General features: G+C 32.9%; 1 protein-coding gene across 4 annotated transcripts; it reads left to right on the top strand.

Moving 5' to 3' along the window:
- The first annotated feature begins 2,717 nt into the window (after nucleotides 1-2,717).
- On the top strand, nucleotides 2,718-20,763 carry LOC143042869 (magnesium transporter NIPA2-like). 4 transcript variants are annotated; one of them, XM_076215356.1, is made up of 6 exons: nucleotides 2,718-2,889; nucleotides 12,298-12,499; nucleotides 14,557-14,613; nucleotides 15,552-15,642; nucleotides 16,657-16,817; nucleotides 18,013-20,763. In XM_076215356.1, the coding sequence occupies exons 2-6, from the start codon at nucleotides 12,298-12,300 to the stop codon at nucleotides 18,639-18,641; spliced, it is 1,140 nt and encodes a 379-aa protein (XP_076071471.1). In that variant the 5' UTR covers nucleotides 2,718-2,889; the 3' UTR covers nucleotides 18,642-20,763. The 4 variants fall into 4 exon arrangements, with proteins under 4 accessions (XP_076071471.1, XP_076071470.1, XP_076071469.1 ...); XM_076215355.1 differs by lacking the exon at nucleotides 2,718-2,889 and adding an exon at nucleotides 2,899-3,049; XM_076215354.1 differs by lacking the exon at nucleotides 2,718-2,889 and adding an exon at nucleotides 2,900-3,072.
- Nucleotides 20,764-21,185: the final 422 nt, after the last annotated feature.

Here is a 21,185-nt window from a genome sequence, read left to right on the forward strand (position 1 = left end):
TTATTGATTTATCAAAAATGTACATAATTTTCTTTACAATTTTCCTTTGCATGCACTTACACGATCAAGTTAGCGGAGAAAGAGGAATAACTCTCGCGAAGAAATTTGTTAATTATGAGATAACATGGTACAATTTTAACTGCCTTCACTGTTTTTGCCAAGTTAACATGGTTAAGAAATGTCGACTTCAACGAAAAAGTACTCCAACAGTGCAGTTGTTTGTCAAGCTTACAATTATTTTTCAGTTCACTAATAAAAGAACTGACCAAAGCACCCATAGATATAATAGCCATTTATATCTATAATGCACCACACAAACGCTATACATGAAGTCCATCCAAGATGTGGATGCGGGTTACAGTTTTACGAGTTTTACGATTAACCAATATATCCCGTTTGAAAATGTAGATATTTAACGTAAGGGTTATCACTATTTTGATCTGTATGCCATAGGGGTGAAACAAATGGACGAGGAGGATAAAGGGTCAAAATAAAGTAGAAAAAGTGGGATCTGGGAAATGAACAGCCCGTGTTTTCTACTCGTATGTGGTTCTTGCTTGCAGTTTTGAATCAAAGTTCGCAACGCGTCTAAATTATATTGACCTTCTGATTTTTATGATATAGAATTAACTAAATTATTAATAAAATCGTGTGATGGAGTGTGTAAATCGATGGTTATATAAAATCAATACCTGTCAGACTATCTGATGGTTAAAATAATCTACTAATAGATTAGCCAACGCCACCGTCCATCCATTTTTATAAACCAATGTTTGGTTAGATAATGTTGTGGGTTGATGATTTTCCCTTGTCTTATTTTATCACTACTGTGATATTATGTGATCATAGCTATTAAAAAAAATTATGAAAGGCTGTTCAAAATGTGCCATTTATAATAAGTTAAGAACTTATAAATTGTTTAAATTTTCATACTCTACTGAACAATATTTGTTGAAAAATATACCTTTTCGATATCGCAGTGCATATATGCGAAATTTAGATGTGGAGTAGCACCTTTAAAATTGAAACTGGTCGTTACGAAAGATTAGATTTAGATAAAAGAATATGTTTCAATTGTGGTGATATAGAAGATGAAAACATGTATTGTTAACATGTCCATTATATGAAGATTTAAGGCAGTCTTTGTTTATTGGTATAATTCAACAAAATGATATGTTTTTAACTTTGTCAGATGATGAAAAATTGATATTGTTGTTCAAAAATGAAAATGTTTGTAGTTCGAAATAGTATTTTATACTGTTAAAAATCAGTTATTTTTATTATGTACATGTATTAGGTTTTATCCTTGAATGTGTATGGTGATATTGCACTTTTATGTTTTGTGTAAATAACAAAACTATGTTTTAATTCTGTTGTTTTATAATTGTATATAACAGTCTCTCATAATTTATTTTAAGAATGGCACATGCATTCTATATTTTATATTGTGTACTTGATATTATATTGTGTTTATACTTGTATGTATGTGCTGCAAGGTAAATGCTATATTTTGAATTTCCTGTAAATTTTAAATGAAAATTACATTAATGTGTTTGTGCTTTTAATTTTAAAATTTGCTATTTTCCTTGGACATCGGTATTTTTTGTTATTGTACATTCATCTGTATTTTTTCAAAGTAGATGTTGCAATCATTTTATTCACGTATAATACTATCTTCTATGCTCAAAGGTACAAAGGAGTTCAATAGCGAAAACATTAAAAATTTGTTTTATTCATTTTAGATAACCGTTCATAGAATTGCTCACTTTCTACCTTTCCTCCTTTGTGATATTACATGTGAATAAAACGAGATGGCCGGGAGAGAATTCATCAATGAGACAGCAACCAAACTACACCAAGAGCAGAGGCGGATTAAAAGGGGTTCAGGGGCGCGCACCCCCTATTTTGGGATAAAAGAAAAAATGAATGTGTAAATATAGGCAATCACTGAGGCATGATTGGGGCGGGCCCACTTTTAGTAACTGCCCCCTTTCCCTTTTATTAAAAATTTCTGATCCGCCATGGAAGAGGAAAACATCCAGACATATATGTACAGACATATTATCCATTGTTATATGGAACAGTTAGCAGATAAACGATTCTTTCGTACCACAAATCCGGATTGTATTGATATATAGAAGATCCATCATTTATTGGTAAAAGCAAAGTTGATATTTAACATGTTTAAGCTGTATACTATATATGATTGCTGTGAAATTTGTTGTGTACTTCATTGTTGCTGAGATATGAGCTGTTCTGTTAATTCTATCTGAACTATCAACAGGAGAATGACTGAAGAGTTGAACTGGACCAATTTCGCTTAAAGTGGCACAGAAGTTTTTTTTTAATTTCGAGTGGAATTTGATAAGCAATTTTCAATTTAAATAAATCAAATAATAGACACATTCCATATAACTTATCAAAAGGAGAGATTTAATGATTCTTCAGACTAACATCCCAATATATTTGTCATGGTGTTAAGTCATGCTTTCAACTTTTAAATTATTAAGAAATTCTAAATAAACATTTAAATTTAAAATCCATTATTTATTGTTGTATTGTTGATTTCATTACATAAAACTCGTCACTGTTTAAAAATAGCTGTGATCAATCCTGGTAAATTATAGTTGCGCCATTCATATTTTTAAAAAGTCTTTCGATAAATTAAAAGAATTGGAAATCATAACATGTACCATTTCGAAACTTTATTTATTTCTTTTCAGTACATTTACTGCTCAGAAACCAAATATTGTAAATACGAATGAATTTCACCTTGACGAAGGAACCGAAGACATTTTTAAATGTATTTTTAATCTCGTATAGAATTGAGTCAAAGATCAATACATATTGTATAGAATCGATTTTGTAATTCATTGGTATACTTTAAAGGTAGATCGATTTTATAATTCATTAGTATACCTTAAAGGTAGATCGGTTATTCAAATCATATGCGAAAATGTTCTGGATTATCGAGCAGTGCTAATTTTTGTCTACATTCAGTGTTATATTTCAAATTATTTACAAATATTTGTAAGGATTAAAAGAGGAAGTGAGTAAGACTTCGTATATACAGTAAGTAAATGTATTACATTATCATAAAAAGTGTAAAAGAATACCAACGGGACAATGAAAGGTAATAAGTTCACTAAGGACAAAAACCATCATGGCGACACGAAATAAAAGACACAATTTCTATTACAATATTTGGTGTATTTCGTTTGATTCTAAATTTGATACTATATTGTTTAGATCTCTAGCGACTGACACAAACATAAACATAAACAAAAACCGATACTAATATGCATGTTTTGGTATATAGATATCGTTTTTAAAGAGGAAACGAAGACCACAAGGAGTCAATCAAATGTCCTAAGTTTATTTATAACGGACAATAGCATAGCCGAAGACCAAAAACGACGAGAAATAGCAATAACAACAAAACATTACTTTGCATAGAAATCTAGCAACTTAGCAACACGAACCTCACTAAGAGAATCGATGATGAACTATGGTGATCTCTGACTACAGTTTTACTGAATGTGTTGTAAAAGAACTAAGCTGATATAGTTCCCTGATTATGATACACAATGATTGATGAATTGATTGTTGTTTGCTTTACGTCTAGTGTGATATACACTGTATACATGTAGGATTGAGGAACGGTAATCAATTACCTGTTTTATATTATAGGGGTCTAACTCTTGTTGAAATAATAAAATGGTGTGTGTTCCAGACCATATGAGTATTTGGACCGTACGCGTACGGTCTGGACCGTAGTTTTTCAAAATATGCATACTGTCGGACTGTTCGCGTACGGATCAAATACTCATATGGTCTGGAACATATACAACTATAAACTTATAATCTCCAAACACAAAACAAGATGTATATAGGTTTTCTATTTTGTTTGGATGCTGTCTCGATAACACCAAACACGCTTCTCTTAGGTTTTCATACCAGGTTTTCAGATTTGAAAGGTAAATATATATATATTTCTATATCGGCCTTTTATAGCTTGTTGTGTGGTACAAATGTGTTTTGCTCATTGTTAGAGTCTGCACGATGACACACGTAGATAACTTCTACATCATTTATTCTCTAATGGATAGTTATCTCATTTGATTGTTGGTTGCTTAATGTCCAGTGGTAAATATTTCATACAGAATCAGGGCGAGTTTTTATCTCACTATATCATAAAACATCACTCTCCTTATTATTATAGTGGATAAACATATGCTTTTTAACGAATAGTAGGATAAACCTAAAATTAGTTTTAACACTCGGATTATAAGCTTAAGATTAAGACATTGTATTTAAAATAACTTTATACGTTTGAGACATTCCCCGACGAAACAATGGCGTTGTACTACTGAGTACTGTATAAGATTAAGATTGAAAATAATTTTACATGTTTGAGACATTCCCCAAATGAAACAATGGCATTGTACTACTGAGTACTGTATACAATTATAATTGTGGACAACAATAAGTAATTTAAATTGTTCTTTTGAGTGGACAATTTCAACAACGTGTACCTGTTTGTTTATGTTGACGACAACACCTGCATTGTAAAAAAATATATAAAGAAAACAAACATATGAAGATTGTTATTTTACTTTCTTTAAAAAAAAAAAAAAGGTATTATGAGTTGATAAATGTATGCCCTACTACCTTTAAATTTTCTAATAAATGTCTGTATATTTTTATAAATTGTGACTTGGGTGGAGAAGAGTTGTCTCATTGCTCTCATGCCACATCTTCTTATATCTGCACAAATCGTGTGTGATAAGGCGGACTCTTCAACATGACAGTGGCGAGCGGACCTATAAAAGGGGAAGATTTGATGGGGTTCCCGGGTCCCCTTATTGTCAAAATTTTAAATTTTAAAGTGCTTTTAATCCCACTATACGCTTTTTATTTTTATTTTGAACTCTTCATGTCCCCTTTTTAAATCATGAATTCGTCGCTGATTACGACTTTATCGTTTAATAGTCAGACGACTTGCATTTCAAATTACAAATTTCTTTCCATTATACATTATATGCATGGGGTACTTGCTGGAAGAAATAAAGGAGCGTCATATAGAATGCATTTAATAAATGCAAGCTAGTTAAGATATCATGAACGAATATTTACGAAGACAAACTAAACCACACCACTTTGTTATTCCAAAATATGCCGACTTAAAGGCCTATAATGTACTTTAATGTACTTAACATTTAGGCTTTTGAAATATATTCATTTCATCTTTTTTGCTGTTGTTGATACATTTGAAATTTAAGACCATTTTTGAAAATAAGTGAACCTTGTCCTTTGTCTGTTGCTCCCTAGAGTAAATTTCTTTTTATTATTTTTGTCTTCGATTTGTTTTCTCACTGGCATATACTCAAACATGTAATTTATTCATGTTGATTGATCTTTTGTGAGAAGATATATAAAAATACGTCACACATTGAATAATTCAAAAGCACCAAGGTTTGAACAAACATTACATCATTTGCAATTACTATGTAAATTTACCTGCAGAATTCAGGTGTAAAAAACTCTTTATGCTTAAAATTGATCCTTGAGTGTATACTTTGAAACCATGGATTATTTTGCTATATATTAAGTACAAAATAAAAGAAATTAGAATTAGTCATCTTAGTCAGCGGTTTTGTCCAATGCTTAAACAAACCAAAGAACGTTTAAAAAAATTCAACAAAGGAACTGAAAAATCAATACAACTACTTCATCGTATGAATAACAGATAGGTAAATAGATATACAAGACAGTAATCAAACAACACAAAACCTCAAAATGCATCCACATCTCAAAATACAGTTATCAACAATAACTAAATTATCACGTGATACAATATGCTCAATCGGTAATCCTCGGATTAGTTCGTTACTCTCCTTCTATCTTACATGTCTTAGATGAAGGTACGGAATCGGCATTGAATTTAACATAGACCATCGCTAACATTGAAGTACCATGCAATAAACAGAAAATTCTCGAAATTCAAAAAATCCGTTCGTTTAACGAGTTTCCAATCTTGAGACCGACACGTAAGGCAAATATTTAAATATAGATTAGACCGTTGGTTTTCGCGTTTGAATGGTTTTACATTAGTAATATGTGGGGCCCTTAATTATAGCTTGCTGTTCGGTGTGAGCCAATACTCCATGTTGAAGGCCGTACCTTGACCTATAATGGTTTACTTTTATAAATTGTTACTTGGATGGAGAGTTGTCTTATTGGCACTCATACCACATCTTCTTATATCTATCATTATCTCTATTATATACTTATCTTGTTACCATATTAAAGTTGTGTCCTCTCCCCGGTTTTCGGTAAGGTTTGTATAATTCAATCTTAACATGTAGGTATACAAATCGATAAAAATACAAAACTCTTTTTTTTTCATCTATATAAAATATTCTTCCTTTCAATTAAAATATCATGACAGATTTTGGCAGAATAAAAGCACAATTTTTCATTTGTAAATAAAAATATAAATTTTTCATTATCATTTAAGTCTAAAAAAACACTATTAAAAGAAACTGCTCTAGTAAAAACCTCTTGTCTTGCATGTGAATATAAAGGGCATTTGAGTAAAACATGTTTCTCATCTTCGATGAGTTTCTGTTGCATACATGAATCATTAAAACAAAATCTATTTTCACATAAAACCCCTTCATATCTGCCTGTTTCAATTCTAATCGGTGCCACACCACATCGAAATTTAGCAAAGGCACTTTTACATTTTCCTGGCATATGAACACTTAAATAAAGTAGAGACGTTTTTAGTTTTACAACACGGGGGAGCTAGTGGTAGATTTGAATAAATTATAAATCATACACAGGTTGTACTTTCAATGTTCTGTTGTCTAATCTAAACTAAATCAATGCAATTACATAAAACAAAGTTACACATGGAAGTCCATAAAACAATAGCAACGGAACAGTCCGCTGGAAAGTTTCCAGAGGACTGTCAGAGTTCCTAAATATAGCAATACGGCATAGAGTTCCTAAATATAGCAATACGGCATAGGAGACCCATAATTTCTTACAGTATTAAGCACAAAATTATCACGAGTCAAAAGTTCCCAATTTTTAAGAAAATGTTTAATTCTCCCAGCAATTGGCTTATTAGTTCTATCAATAACCTGAACTACTTTTTCACCTGGGACTGTTTGATCTGGCAAATCCCCGAAGCCCAGTCTTCCTGAAAAACGTCTACCTCCTCTCCTGGAAGTGCCTCCACGACCACGACTAAAACCTCTAAATCCTTCTGGTTTGAATGGTTTAGAATTATAGAGTTATAAATAATTGGTTATATGATCACCCCTTAAATGAGCAGTTCTGTGATAATGTAAAAAAGAAGATATGGTATGATCGCCAATGAGACAACTATCCACAAAAGACCAAAATGACACAGATATTAACAACTATAGGTCACCGTGCGGCCTTCAACAATGAACAAATCCCATACCACAAAGTCAGCTATAAAAGACCCCGATAAGACAATGTAAAACAATTCAAACGAGAAAACTAACGGCCTTATTTATGTAAAAAAAATGAATGTAGACTAACAACACATCAATCTGAATCTCTGTATTTCTTAAGATCTACAGCATTAAGATGTACTCCACGACTAGATTGTTTCAATAAATTCTTTATTCGAAAACAAACGTTATCACAAACCACATCATAATAATTCAAATCTAAAAATTTAAGAGTTTGGCAGCGTTGCCCAGTCAATAAAGCAGTTAACATGCATAACCAGCTTATAAGTCAAAAACTTTAAATTAATAGTATCTAAACTAGGTAAGTCTTTCAAAAATTTAAGCACAATATCTACATCCCAGGGGCAACCCCCCCCCCCCCCTCTTTTCGTGGGAAAAATGTGTTGGTTATATAGGGAATCACTGAAGCATGACTGGAGCGGGCCCTCTTAGGTCAGGGAGTGCCCATATGAAAATCTCTGGATTTGCCAATGAGCGGGATCCGTTAATCTAAATTATATATAAATGTTCGGTCATCCTAACTGACTATACATATTCTTAATGCCCCTTATTACAACAAAAGTTGAATAGCTTGAATATAAAATGACACTAATTGAAATATAAATTTGACAAATTTGGTCTATTCACAAGTACTAATTAAGCTTAAATTCTCAAAATGACATCGACTCTTTAAGTCCTTTTTACTAATTGAACTTCAAGCAGATTACGACATCATACATATGAGAAAGACTGTAACAACATGATAAAACAGTACATGTATGACCTTCTGCTGTTGTTGTTTTTTCTATGGTCGGGTTGTTGTCTCTTTGGCACAATCCCCATTTCCATTCTCAATTTTATTGAAAAAATATGTGAAAAAAATTCACAGAAATTTTCACCATGATAACATCCAGTTTTTTCGTCGGCTCGTTGGATTTCCTGTCAAAGGTCAGTTGTTTTCTCTATATAATATGGCTCTAAGTGACGTTAGGCACCATACCCAATCAATCAGTGGAATTGTGGTTTTTGATTGACGTCTTGATATATTTTTCTATCTTTTCATGCATTAATTAACGTCGTGTATTTTATCAACAATTAAATGTTAATGTTTCATAAAAGATCCTTTTGTGTATTGTTGATTAGTACTCCTTGCCTGTATAGAGATTTCTTTAAATGTTGGCACCTTCAAATCATAAAAATATATGCGTGTGGTGTTGTTGTTCTTTTCTATCAGACATAAATGGCATTTACAATCTAAAACAGGAGTGAGGTAAGCGGATTTTTGTCGAGCCTTCGACTTTTGTCGAAAAAGCGAGACATGAAGCGATCCTACATTCCGTCGTCGTTGCGTCGTCGTTTTTGTCGGCGGCGGCGTCCACAAATATTCACTCTGTGGTTATTGTTTGCAATTTTATTCTTTTTTTTTAATTATTCGACAAAAGCTTGTTTGATATCATATAAAGCTAGTATGTAGAAGGAATTTTTGTTAAAATTTTGTACCTGATTTTTTTGTATTTTACTTATAAATGAACTCAGTTTTTATTCCAGTTTACATTGCATATGATACAGCCTGCAGTTAAAGTTTTTAAAACATTTATTAGATTCATAAACTATGCTTGAACTTGGACAGAAGCTTCTTACAATCAAAAGGTAGTATTGAGAGGAACATTTTTATTAATGTGTTTCCTCATTTTTGTTGAGCCTGCGATTACCAGAAAAAAAAGTAGGCGAGAAACCGGGTTCTGCGGAAACCGGTCGATTTTTTTACCTTTACCAAACCAATGGTCTTATATCCACTAAATACAATAAATATAATGTTATGGTTAGGTTCTTAAAGAATTTTGAATGTTGTTTAAAAGGTCATCGACCTTGGAACTGAGTAGGAAATGCTTACATTCCTACATGTATACATATGCCGATACAGTGTGTTATTTGTACTGATTCACACCATTATCACGGAATTAGTACGCATTTTTGTATAGGGGCTAGCTGAAGCACGACTCCGGCCGTGAGATTTTCTCTCACGGTATTGAATACCGTTTATTGGACTTTTCCTCTCTTTGGACGGGTTGTTGCCTCTTTGATACATTCCCCATTTCCATTCTCAATTTCATTAATCATGTATGGTCACCGTGGTGCTCCTACGTTTTATATTTTTGACATCGCAGTCTTCTCCTCTTTCTTATGCATAGTGATAATATATTCTTGTCAACTATTGAATGGGGAAGTTTGGATAATCATAGCCATGGCCCAACCGATGGACTTTTCAGTTTTATTCGTTGTCTTGGTGGATATAATCAATCAATATTCATGACATATAATTAGTTTCTAGAAACATTCTTATCGCACATCATAAATATTTAAATAATGGGTTTAAAAGTTTTATGGTTTAGGGAAAGACATCTTCTGAAATGAAAGGTAAACAATAATATGTATTCCAATTAAAACTCTAATTTGAAAATGAAATCGGTCTTAAAAGGCAATAAGCTAGTTATCGGACTATCATCATGTGTTCATGGTGATAATGTAATATCCCAGATAGCAAACATGTGTTGGGCCAATATTGGCATTCTGTTGGCAACATTGTTGGGCCAATGTTGGAAAACTATGTTGAGCCAACGTCATTTTGCTCATCGGCCCTCAGTTGGCCCAACATGTTGGGTCTTTGTTGGCCCAACATCAGTATGCCAACAAGGTTAACTATTTGCCAACAATGTCAACTATTTGCCAACAGTCTACCAACGTCGTCTAGTTTTAAAATTATGTTGGACCAATGTTGGTCGAACAGCAATATGACAACAATGATGGTTTCAATCTGTCAATCATGTTTTTCATGCATTTCATGTTATGTATTAAGTAATATTTATCTCTAGTATATAATGTATATTATATTGGCAGGTCAATCTCGACTGTCATGTGGAGAGTGTGATATCACACTCGTGTCAAATGAGCAGCTGAGTTCAGTTGATTAGTTCCACAACTTGCAGAAACTATATTCAAATTTTATTTGTTTTTTTGGGCTGGTTTTAAGTATTTTTTGTTTGTGCATAAAATTATTCAATCATTAAGATAAATACATTTAAATGACTACACAGATTTGAAAATATTAGATAAAGAGAATGAAGAGCACATTTTTTGGTTTGCACTTTAAAATAATATCTAAAGAAAAATAAAAAAAATCTGTGGTATAATACGGGGAGATAAGAACTTAATACGTTGGCATATTGTTGGCACAATGTTGGCTCATATTTCAATATTGTCATGAAATATCAATGATATGTTGGTTTTTTTTTTATAAATATACTGTTTTTTAAAAAAACTTTTGAATTATTCAAAATACTAAGAATTTTCTAGCTCTTGGCACAGACGGTTTAAAATAGTCCTATTTGGGAAAACTTTATTATTTGATATTTAAGTCCTCAATGCCCTTCAAACACAATCTATAGTCTCTATGATAGCATAGAATCATTCAAATAAAGTTCGAATAAAATTGGTTCAGTAGTTTCAGTCAGAAGATCTTACACTGAACCAATGGATAACGTAAGTCAAATATCGTTGGGCAAGCTACATTAAAAATAACAGTTGGTAAGAAAATGTTGGGCCTACATTGGGCCAATTACACCAAAATGACAGTTGGTGGAAAGTCGTTGGGCCAACAAGGGGCCAATAGTGTCAAAATAACTGTTGGCTGAGTTTTGTTGGGCCAACAAAGGGCCAATAGTGTCAAAATAACTGTTGGCTGAGTTTTGTTGGGCCAACAAGGGGCCAAAAGTGTCAAAATAACTGTTGGCTGAGTTTTGTTGGGCCAACGTCGGTTTCTTGTTGTGCTGCCAACGCCAACTATTTACCAACTGTGCCAACCAATCACCAATGTTGGCCCAACAAAGTATTGCTATCTGGGATATTTGGTAAGAGTTTACTGCTTGACACCCTAACGTACTTCAATACAATTGTTTCCGCTTCGTTTCACCAATAAATGCGGTTTGGTGGTGGATAGCTGTCACATTGACAATCATACCGCATCTAAGTATTTTTTTATTTTATTTCTGCAATTTAGGAATTATCTTTCTAATAAGGCACATGCATCTGCTTCAATACACCACGAAATATCGTAAATATTATTAAAAGCAATATATATCGGAAAAGGGGATCAAGCCCCAGACCTCTGCAATCCCCCCTCCCTAAATAGATCCGACAAAGATTCATACATCAAGATTTTGCAATTAAAATTCCATTAAATCCGAAACAATACACGGGAAACGTTTACGATTTAGATATTTCTTTGGACTAATTTTGACATGCCATCCAGTTGGCTACCCTATGTCATAAGGTCACGTCAAAAAGTACCTCTGGTCATCAGGTCACTTTTAAATAAATAAATACAATATTGAAAAATCTGTAACGATTTCTTACAGTCACAGGTCTCTATGTGACTAATGAGACGTTCTGCTGCAAGGCTTTCGAAAAGAAACCCCCTCCCCCTTCCAAGCCTTGACCGTGGTGGACTTAGTTTTCTCGTTTGAATTGTTTTATGTTGTCATATCGGGGCATTTTATAGCTGACTATGCGGTATGGGATTTGCTCATTGTTGAAGGCCGTACGGTGACCTATAGTTGTTAATATCTATGTAATTTTGGTCTCTTGTTGGACAGTTGTCTCATTGGCAATCATACCACATCTTCTTTTTTATATTGACAACTATAGCTAAGCTGCTATTGCAAAGGTGGATAGTTGTCTCCTTGGCAATCAGACACCATCTCTTTATCATTATATGCATACACCTTTAATGATCCATTTTAATTTTTAGATGTCTTATAACAACACTACCCAACCAAGCATTTTAAATGTAACCGAGGAAACACTACACCAGGTATCTGAGGCAGATATATATGGTTTCTGGATAGGATTTAGTCTTGCTATATTTTCAAATGCATTCACTGGAAGTAGTTATATAGTGAAGAAACTTGGATTAAATAGAGTAGCCAAGAAACAAGAAGGAGTACTGCCAGGTAAGTGACAGGGATTCAGTAAAAACGGGACCATTAACGTAACCGGGATTCAGTAAGAACGGGACCATTAACGTAACCGGGATTCAGTAAGAACGGGACCATTAACGTAACCGGGATTCAGTAAGAACGGGACCATTAACGTAACCGGGATCCAGTAAGAACGGGACCATTAACGTAACCGGGATCCAGTAAGAACGGGACCATTAACGTAACCGGGATCAAATCCTGCTCTACGTGTATGTAGTTATTTATACCTTATTTAATTTTTTTTTAAATCATATTTTAACTTATCTGCTAATGAGTAATGTAATATGTTCTGTATATATAACTTCGAGCGTATTTCGGTAATACCGGCTTTGTCGTTGATCAATTTAGACATAATCCTTCTTTATAAATCACCACACGGATTTACTGCTGTATACACATATATATAGGGGCGTAAACTCTATAGACAAAACGTGAAAATGAAAACGTAGACTTAACTTAATACTCCTTTCGGAAGCGTAAATTATCTAGCATGCTGCATTTATCTTCAAAACCCAAACTTCACACAATGGATATATGTTGTTGTCTCCGCAGAAAAAGCCTTAAACAATATATTATATATCGATTTTGTTTAAATTCAAAATTACGGTATACATAATTTGTGCTAACGGAAAGGTTTTTGACAATTAAAAAACATAACGAAAAATACCACGACACTTACTAAAACGAAAACCTGAACAACAATAGCTTGAATCGATACAAAGAATATTTATCAAACTTTAACGGGAGAGATTCGTTTGCGCCAAAAATGCGTCCTTTTGCGCCACAACTTTTTTCTCCAATGCTACGTTTGCGCCACCTGTTTTAAAATTACGTGGTATCATTTGCTCCAAAAATGAAACATACGATTGCGCCAATTAAAAGGAAAATGACTTCCTTCAACCTTTATTGGGACTTGGAACCGGCAGTTTATACTGCAATGTTTCTTTTTCTGAAACATAATTTCTTCTTACTGCTGCTGCATGGGTACTTCCCAATTTAATGTATGTAGTAGCTTGTATCTTCACTTTATCGTTCAAAAAGGAAAAAATACTGTAGGATGAAATGCATGACCTAGTACATAATAATTCCTGTGGAATACTTCTGTTCCATGCCTGGTACGTCTTGCGGTAGATAGAGTTTCAGCCAATACGGATGGTTGAAAGAAAGCAGTGTCATCAACATATATGTGGCTAAAACATAATCAGCAAAAGCTTCTATTTCTTCTCTTTTTGCAATGTTTCCGAACAGATGATACTTTTAAAGCCAAACATAAAAATAAATATTAATCATTAATATTCATGATAGATATGTGTTCAGGTAAATTGGCGCAAATGAGTTCCGAATATTGGCGCAATTGATACATTTGGAAAACAAAATTTGGCGCAAATGATACCCCTGAAAAAACAGTAATTGGCACAAACGGCATGGTTCAATATATATACTGCACATTAAAAGTATTGTTTTTAACGCTTAAGGAAATAAATCATTAAAAACCTATGAATAACCAATGTATTGAATTAAATCATCTTTTTAACTTCGTCTTATCCTGTTTGGAAAAAGGCCAATCTAAGTGCTTGTATATCGATTTGAATGGTGTTTTAAATTTTGTTCAGTTGACTTGCTATATGTTTAAACCAGAGAATATATGCATTTCATGCATGTTTTTTCCATAAGAATCTGTCATTTTGATTGGCTAAAAACAATCGTGAGCCCTCTCATGAGTCATATTGTATTTCCTATACATAGTTTGTTATACATTGTATGTATGAATACGCAATTTTGATTGGCTAAAAGCAATGACCGCAGGCAATTTACAATAATTCTTATATCAAAATTATTAATCATGATTTTAGCATAAAAATTTAATTATATAAATTGAATGCTTCTTTTTATAATCTAATAGGGTTGTAAAAGCATTGAATATGCGCACATTTTTAGTTTCAAGCTCGGAAATTAAACAAATGGCAAAAAATTGTACGTTAAATAATGTTATTAAATTATCTTCTGAGCTTTCAATGTTTCTATTGTAGATCATGATGGATATGGTTATCTTAAAGAATGGCTCTGGTGGGTCGGAATGAGCTTAAGTACGTCACTAAACAATAATAAGTTTACTTTTAATTATGATTGGTGTCCAATTATAGATAGTTGTTTCTATACAATATGCATGTCAAACTTTAAATCGTCTCAATCTGAAAAGGGTTTGGAATAAGTCATTCTGGCTTAAAAAAAAACATGATCTGCTATCAACTCGAAATCGTCAAAATAACCAACAAACACACAGACAAAAAAAAAGAACTTATAAAAAAAAATTAGTGTAACTGCATATTTGTCTTTTGTCCTCAATTTTCATAAACCAACTTATAACTTAAAGTTATTTCCACTTATTGGAGACTAACTCTAAGGTCTGCATCAGACTTTGCGAGACATGTATGACACAATTTTATTATCCAATCAGCAGTCGCCATTTTAAATTGTTGCTAGCACTTTTTTACTGGTGTATGTTTTGTGTGGGCCATCACATTTATATTATGTATGACATTTTGTGAAGCTCCCCACAAAGTGTTAGTTTTATACAAAACACAAAGTATGTCTATCTTTTGGCATTAAGGTGATACCTAACACTACAGGGAGAAAACTCTGTAAAGTCAGCTAAACGTTTTGATTACGTTGTGTTGTAAATGGAATATTAAGCTTCGCAATGGTCAAAATTGGTGTTTGTCAAACTGCTATAGAACCAGTGTAATTTTTCTGACAAAACGGTTGGTTAAAAATTTTTGCAATTTTTACATTTTTGTTTAAAGGTCAAAGTAAATACTTTGTCAAATTTGTTTGAAAATTAAACGAGCCAAATTAATCTTAGTGAAAGTGTTGGGTACCACCTTAATTTGCAGTGTAGGATGTAAAACACTGTATTGAAACAGGAAATGTAATATTAATGAAACTTGGTCCGTGAACATTCAGTAGACCATATCAGTATATATCTTTATTATTTTTAAAAATAATTACTTTTATTGAATTTCAGTGATCTTTGGAGAAATCCTGAACTTTTTAGCCTACATTTTTGCCCCGGCCACATTGGTTACACCATTAGGTGCTCTGAGTGTTATTGTGACGTAAGTGTAATATAATTAAAATACAACTGCATACCTACTATATAAGTATATGCTTATTATTGGCGCCGATTGTACATTGTTCATGAATTAATGAAAATAAAAAATAAACTCGATACCTTCATTTATTACTCGATAGCATGCATTATTAAAAGTTGCATCGAACTTTTTACAATTCATGTGATGCATGGCTTGCTTATGTTATAGCTGGGTGCGTTTTTACTAAACAACACAGGTTAATGCATACAAGACCAATGATCAGGCGCGGATCCTGGGTTAGGAACCCCCCTTTTTAAAATGGCTGGATCCGCCCCTGATGATGTAATGTTTCTGATCATTCTAAAAAAAGATATTTAGTGAATCATTGTTTCATTAACAGGCACACATCTTCTGATTTTTATAACACTAATTATGATAAATTACATGTATATAACTTTAATAATGAAATCGTATGTGTAGTTTTTTTATTGGTTGGCTAGAGTATACAGTATATATATAGAGTACAGGTTATCTATAGAATTGGTAACAAATCCAGGACAGGAGTAGATATTACAGCAACATGCATTGAGTGTGTAGGTAAAAGGTAATATATTTGACTAGCTTGCTTGCTGGCTAGCTAAACCGTGATGTCATAATTAGGTAAGGTATACTACCCTTCATTTCGGAGCAGGCTAGTCCTACAGACAGATAGATCGGTTATCTGTTGGACTAGTCTACACAAAAGGAGGGTAGTATTCCTTAATACATAATAATGACATCACGATTCAGCTAGCCAGCAAGTTAGTCAAAGATATTACCTTTATTTACACACTCAATGCATTTTGCTGTAAATACGGAAGATCATGAATAATATTACAGTATGGGTATTCAAAGCGATCAGAAATAATTGCTTTATTTTGACATAATGTACGATACTGCGAGGCACTCTGTACTTATTTAGAAAGGTTAAACTTGTACCAAACTTTCCTTTTTGAATTTCCTTTTAAAAATTGTTATAAAAAAATTTCTTTTTTTCAGAGCTGTCATGTCATCAATATTTTTGAAAGAGAGACTTAATATAATAGGTAAAGTGAGTTGTGGATTGTGTGTCATCGGATCAACAGTCATGGTTGTACATTCACCCCAAGAAACCCAAGTTCACAGTATGGATGAAATGTTAGAGAAAGTTCAAGAACCAAGTAATATATATATATAAATGTTTTATTTTCTATAGATAATATAAACTTGAAGTTACAAGATGATATGTATCAATGGACTACAAAATATATTCGGCAAATTACACATATTTTGGTCAACCAAAAACAAAAATGTAACACATTATTATTAACAAAACTTCAATAATTATTTACAAGAACAAAAATATGCAACAAAAATAAATTCATGATATTTTAACGTTTGATAAACATGGATTTTGATTTATTCGGATTGTTTCAGCTTGAAAATTTGTTGATGATTTGTACTATAAAAATTTAAAAACTATCTCTTAAAAGTGGGTCTCATTGGGGTCTAAGCGTGACGCGGGATTGTCGAATTTTTTGTAAGCGTGACACGTGAAAGTCAATTTTTTGTGTCGTGAAAACGGGAAATGAGGTCTTGCGGGACCCGGGAAATGACTAAAAATATGAGAATTGCTTACGGGGTATCTGACAAAACAGTAAGCGGGATCCGGGATCGGAATTCCCTCAATGAGACCCCCTTAAAAGAGAGGCGAAAATACTAGAGGGACAATCCGATACTCATAAGTCGAAAACAATCAAACAACGCCATGGCTAAAAAAGAAAAAAAGATCAACAGTCTGACAAACAATAGTACACGAGCCACAACATAGAAAAAAAAACTAAAGACTAAGTAACTGGGTCGGATAATAGCTCTTCAGAGCTTATGTTGTATTGTTTTATGTATAACCGACTTTAAATAAATCTTTACTGCTTTATGCTTTATGCTATAACCGTTAAAGTTGTGTTCAGTTTAGGGGAGCTACCATTTACAATTAAGAAATCAATTGTCTTCGTCCTTGCGATGCAAAAGTGCGAAGAACTTTACAGCAGATTCCATTGAGTGTGTAGCAAAAGGTAATATCTTTGGTTAGCTTGCTTGTTAGCTGAACCGTGAAGTCATTGTTAGGTCAGGTAAACTACCCTACTTTAAGAATAGACTAGTCCGACAGAAAACCAATCGATCTGTCTGTTGGACTATGCTACTTCGAAAGGCGAGTAGTATACCTGACCTAATAATGACTTCACGGTTCAGCTAACAAGCAAGCTAAACAAAGATATTACCTTTCGCTACACACTCAATGAAATCCGCTGTAAGAATACTAGTAAGTTTTTTTCGCTTATTATCTTATGACATTTTTCTATATTTATTTTTCAGTATTTATCGTGTACTGTTTAACGCTATTAGGCGTTGCGTTGGTGTTTATAATAATCCTAGCGCCGAAATATGGAGGAAAATACGTACTGGTTTACCAAGCGATTTGTGGGATCCTTGGGTCTTTTACTGTTATGGGATCTAAAGGAACCGGTATAGCTATATCACAGACAGTCAAAGGGGACCAGCAGTTCACGAACTGGTTTACTTATGTTAATCTGGCTATAGTCATTGCATGTATATTGGTTGAGTTGAACTTTCTGAACCGGTCATTAGCTAAATTTAACACCGCTGTTGTGATACCAATTAATTACGTGCTATTTACATCGTTCGTTGTTTCTTTATCTGCTGTTTTGTTCAAAGACTTTTTCTACATGAACTGGAAGGATATAGTATCGTTCTTTTTAGGTTTCATAATTGTAGTAGGTGGAATATTCTTACTTAATTCCTTTAAAGACATGGATATAACGATGAAAAATCTACCGAAGGCTCATAAGAAAGAAATAGAAAAGGATGAAACTATAAACATTCTAGTCAATGGAAATATCAAAAATACTAACGATACTTATCGAAAACTGGACAATAGTCAAAGTATAGCTAGTATAGACCAGATTGTATTTGAAACAAAATGATAGATAGAGATTCTAAGTGAAGGACACTTAATATGGCTAGTCCATGCAGGGACTTTGTATAGAAAGTCCCTGGTCCATGTAATCTGTGATTTTGTTCCAACTACGTGGTTCCAATACCATGTATGACACAAAGATCAACGAATATTGTCAAACATGATACAACACATGTGCATTTCATGTTTTTTTTCTCACTTGACGTTTTAGTTACGAGTGTGGGTCGAAGTGGGCATCATCTAAATGTAGGTGCGTAGCATACGTCTGACCTGGGTTTAATCCCCATAGCCACCCATCAACATATTTATTTGTAAAAGCCCTGCCCATCTCTACATTTCATAGGAAAATCACAACCTTTTAGATATTCGTCAGCTTTAAGATACAATTTGTGACATATAATATATATAATAAGCACATTGGGTCATTCATATTTTATAAGACAAAAATATCAGTACACATGGTTTTTATACAGACAACTTAGCCGAGAATTAAGATGAAATTGTTGATCCAATCTTATATTTCAAAAAGTGACTGATACTAACGTCTGTTTAAACCTTTATACGGGGAGAGACACCCCTCGTTGTGTTCTTTAAAAATAACAGCATAATAGTGATATTAAAATCGTATAAAAGGAGAATTGTTTTAATGAATTTCATTTCATTAATTATCATTTGAGCGAAAAATTAAAAAAGGAAAAAAAAAAGATTATTTTTTTTATATATATTTTACACATATCATATAGATGAGAACTGCAGAATATATTTTTCGAATCTACCATAGAAAGCAATATGAAATTGTTTTTTTAGTTACTGCACGAAAACGTTAGTACTATTTTCTTAGCAATTTTTACAGCATAATATTTATCATAAACATTGTCTATTCGCCTAAACATGCTAAAGGGTAGGAGGTATTTGATGATGATGGAAGTGTTTTACTATATTAAATGGCTTAACAGCCCTCGCACGGTTGGTAGGAAATATTTGGTTTGTCACGTCTTGGTTAAAAGGTGGCCTTTGACATTTCTATGCGTAACTATTCCACTAATCAAGGGGTATCTAGGAGTAAGACCAATGACTGCATGATTGGGCCATGGTTAGAAATCGGATTAATGTACCTGGATAGGTTGGAATATCATTTGCTGGACAGTTAATTTGTGGGCTAGCACCTTGTTAATCCATTTTATTGAGTCGGTTGTATAAAAACATGTTTTCGTCCTGAATTTATTTGTAATATTTGTCACTGGACACCAGTTCATTGGACGTTAAGTATAGTTATTAATCAATTTACATTGAGATAAAGTTACATATTACAATTGGCTTTAACATTTAGTCAGAAAATAACTATAAAGACAGACTATTTCATTAGTGTTACCATTTCATTTGATCATCGTATAAGTTTATTAAAAATACAAAAAAAAAATTAAATCAAGGTTAAATTAACGGTATCCAGCGACAACTCACATATGAGATCCTTTCAATTGAAGACTTATTCTAACATTCATTAAAAATGAATAAATAAAAATTTACAATAAAAGGACATACACAATATTTTCAGCAATTAATAATTTGAATATAAAGATTTTGCTAAATAGGGTTGTACATGTATAGAGTCATGTGACATTAAAAAAATGAATGTGCCATCATTATCAAAATCAATAAAATTCAATTGTATAGCAGTTAGGAATGGTTACATGTGTAGGCATGCAGGCGCGGATCCAGCCATTTTAAAAACGGGGGGTTCCCAACCTAGAGTAAAGGGGGGGGGGGGGGTTCCAACTATACGCTCCCATTCAAATGCATTGATCGGCTAAACCGGACCCCCCCCCCCCCCCCTGGATCCGCCACTGGGCATGGTAGATATTTATCGAAATCATAATAAAAGTTTATCGGTCTCCAATATCCGTCCAAGTATGTTTTATTTATTTACATAAGATTGAATATGTTGTTATTGTTTGTTATTGATGTGTGTGTGTTTTGTCTACTTCTCTTCTAATAGTGTAAGAATTAAAGTTTTGTAGAGATTTTCTTGACAAAACATTCTGTCGAATCTACGCGGTTATTTTGTTAATTTATAAATATTTAATGTCTTTCTAGAATAAAATTTGTAAGAAAGTATTTTTCTAGCTTCATTAGTGACGTGACTCAGTTTTTCGATCGTGTCTTATTGCTGTATGTTGTTAAACAGGCAAATTTTGCTAACGCAAATTTTACATGAATAATTCCTTTGGATTTAAATTAACCAAATCGTTAAAGCTATGCAGTCAAAAAAGATAATCAATAAAACAAGAGTGCACACGCTATGAAGCTTTACTGAACATTATTTTTATGTTGATAGTCCTAAATATAAAGCTTGAAAACAACTTTTTTTTTTTTTTTTTTTTTTTTTTTTTTTTTTTTTTTTTTTTTTTTTTTTTTTTTTCTTTGTTGTGATGTTATGCTATTGTTTCAGAAAAAGGGAGAAGGTTTGGATCCATTAAAACGTTTAATCCCGCTGCAAATGTTTGCACCTGTCCTAAGTCAGGAATCTGATGTACAGTAGTTGTCGTTTGTT

Source organism: Mytilus galloprovincialis, chromosome 8, assembly GCF_965363235.1.
Source record: "Mytilus galloprovincialis chromosome 8, xbMytGall1.hap1.1, whole genome shotgun sequence".
Taxonomy (NCBI): domain Eukaryota; kingdom Metazoa; phylum Mollusca; class Bivalvia; order Mytilida; family Mytilidae; genus Mytilus; species Mytilus galloprovincialis.